The following is a 1,619-nucleotide window of genomic DNA, read 5'->3' as shown; positions in this document are numbered from 1 at the left end:
GGCCCTGAATGCAAAGATTGAAGCTCTGGTACACCAAGTGGCAGTTATGAAATTAGCCCCAGTGAATCAAGTACAAGGGAATCTGCCAGAAGAACAACAGTTGTTTGAAGTTGAACCTGCTAATTTTGCAGGAAAACAAGGTAGCCATACAAATCATACAACAACACCTACATTCAGAACTGGCAGAGTCAACGTAAGAAAGAGGTGCAGAAGCCGAGCTTTGAGGAGATAATGATGAAGTACGTGGATGGTATAGAAGATCGCCTACAGAATCAGGAAGCTATGCTGCAGAAGTTGGAGACTCAGATGGCTCAGATAGCAACCCAACTGTCTACTCGTCCTACTGGAGCTTTGCCGAGTAACACTGAACCAAATCCCAGAGGCATGAATGCGATCATGGTAGTGACTCAAGCAGAATCTGAAAAACCTAAGTAGCAGAGGGATGAAGAGACGATTATGGAAGGGCCAAAAAGTTTAGAAGTAAAGGAGGATACGCGTGCTGAAAATTCCTCCACGGCAGGTAAGAAAGGTAAAACTTCAAAATTTGAAGTTAATGCTGATGTTAATATTTCTACTTTACCTTTCCCCCATAGATCTAAGCAGTTAATGTTTTATTTTCAATTTAAAAAGTTTCTTGAAATTTTCAAGAAACTACATATTAACATACCTTTTGCAGATGCATTAGCTCAAATGCCTAACTATGAAAAATTTCTGAAGGACTTGCGGAAAAACAAGAAGAAGTTGAATGATATAACACAAGTCACAATTAATGAGGAATGCTTTGTGGTGCTGCAGAATAAGCTTCCAACAAAATCTCAACATCCAGGGAGTTTCTCCATACCTTGTCATATTGGAAGTTTATCATTTAATAATGTTTTGTGTGATTTAGGATCGAGCATAAATTTGATGCCTTATTCCCTTGCTCGGAAATTAGGAATAGGAAATATTGAACCTACTTCTATCTCTCTTAAATTTGCTGATAGATCAATCAAATATCCAAGGGGGATAGTGGAGAATGTAATAGTCAAGATAGACAAGTTTATTTATCCTATTGATTTTTTCGTTCTGGATATGGATGAGAATTATGAGGTTCCTATGATTTTAGTTCGTCTGTTTCTTGCTACTAGTAGGGCCTTAATTGATGTGGGAAAAAGGGGAGTTAGTGTTGCGAATGAATGATGAGCAAGTGGTTTTTAATATGCTGCAGTCGGTTAGAGATAATCCAATTGGAAAATCTTTCTTTGCGATTGATGTTGTTAATGTTTGTGTGGAAGAATTTTTGCAGGGAAATGACAATAATGATGTCGTTTTGCAGCCACAAGATAAAAAATCGCATGTTAAAGGAGTTGGAGGGAGCCATGATAAAGCCAGACATACAACCACGACAGTGGATGATCCGCCATGAAACTACAAAGAAATATAGTCGGGCTATAGACTATAAATTTAGCGCTGACTGGGAGGCAACCTACTGTTTTTTCCTTGTTCTTTATTTTATTTTTGGTTTTTTCTTCTTTTATTTGATTTTTGTTTCTTTCCCATGGCAGTTTTCCATGCCTTCTGCTATACCCAGTCTGCTGCTACCGTCCTAGTCGAGAAGAAAGCAGACGAATTTATAACCA

The 1,619-nt window shown here is 38.2% G+C and overlaps 1 protein-coding gene across 1 annotated transcript; it reads left to right on the top strand.

Moving 5' to 3' along the window:
• The first annotated feature begins 456 nt into the window (after window positions 1–456).
• Window positions 457–1,405, top strand: LOC140889542 (uncharacterized). Its single transcript, XM_073297257.1, has 3 exons — window positions 457–520; window positions 677–1,158; window positions 1,208–1,405. Exons 1-3 carry the CDS (start codon window positions 457–459, stop codon window positions 1,403–1,405), a joined length of 744 nt encoding a protein of 247 aa, XP_073153358.1.
• The last annotated feature ends 214 nt before the right edge of the window (window positions 1,406–1,619 follow it).

This window comes from Henckelia pumila, chromosome 3, assembly GCF_033568475.1.
Source record: "Henckelia pumila isolate YLH828 chromosome 3, ASM3356847v2, whole genome shotgun sequence".
In the NCBI taxonomy this organism is placed as follows: Eukaryota; Viridiplantae; Streptophyta; class Magnoliopsida; order Lamiales; family Gesneriaceae; genus Henckelia; species Henckelia pumila.
Note: the sequence above shows the minus strand (reverse complement) of the source record. Positions and strands in the feature narration are given on the sequence as shown.

Coding starts and splice junctions, on each gene's coding strand:
- LOC140889542 (XM_073297257.1), top strand. CDS start 457: ATGGAAGGGCCAAAAAGTTTAGAAGTAAAGGAGGATACGCGTGCTGAA. Junction 521..676: donor TGAAAATTCCTCCACGGCAG/GTAAGAAAGGTA, acceptor TACCTTTTGCAG/ATGCATTAGCTCAAATGCCT. Junction 1,159..1,207: donor TTGATGTGGGAAAAAGGGGA/GTTAGTGTTGCG, acceptor AATATGCTGCAG/TCGGTTAGAGATAATCCAAT.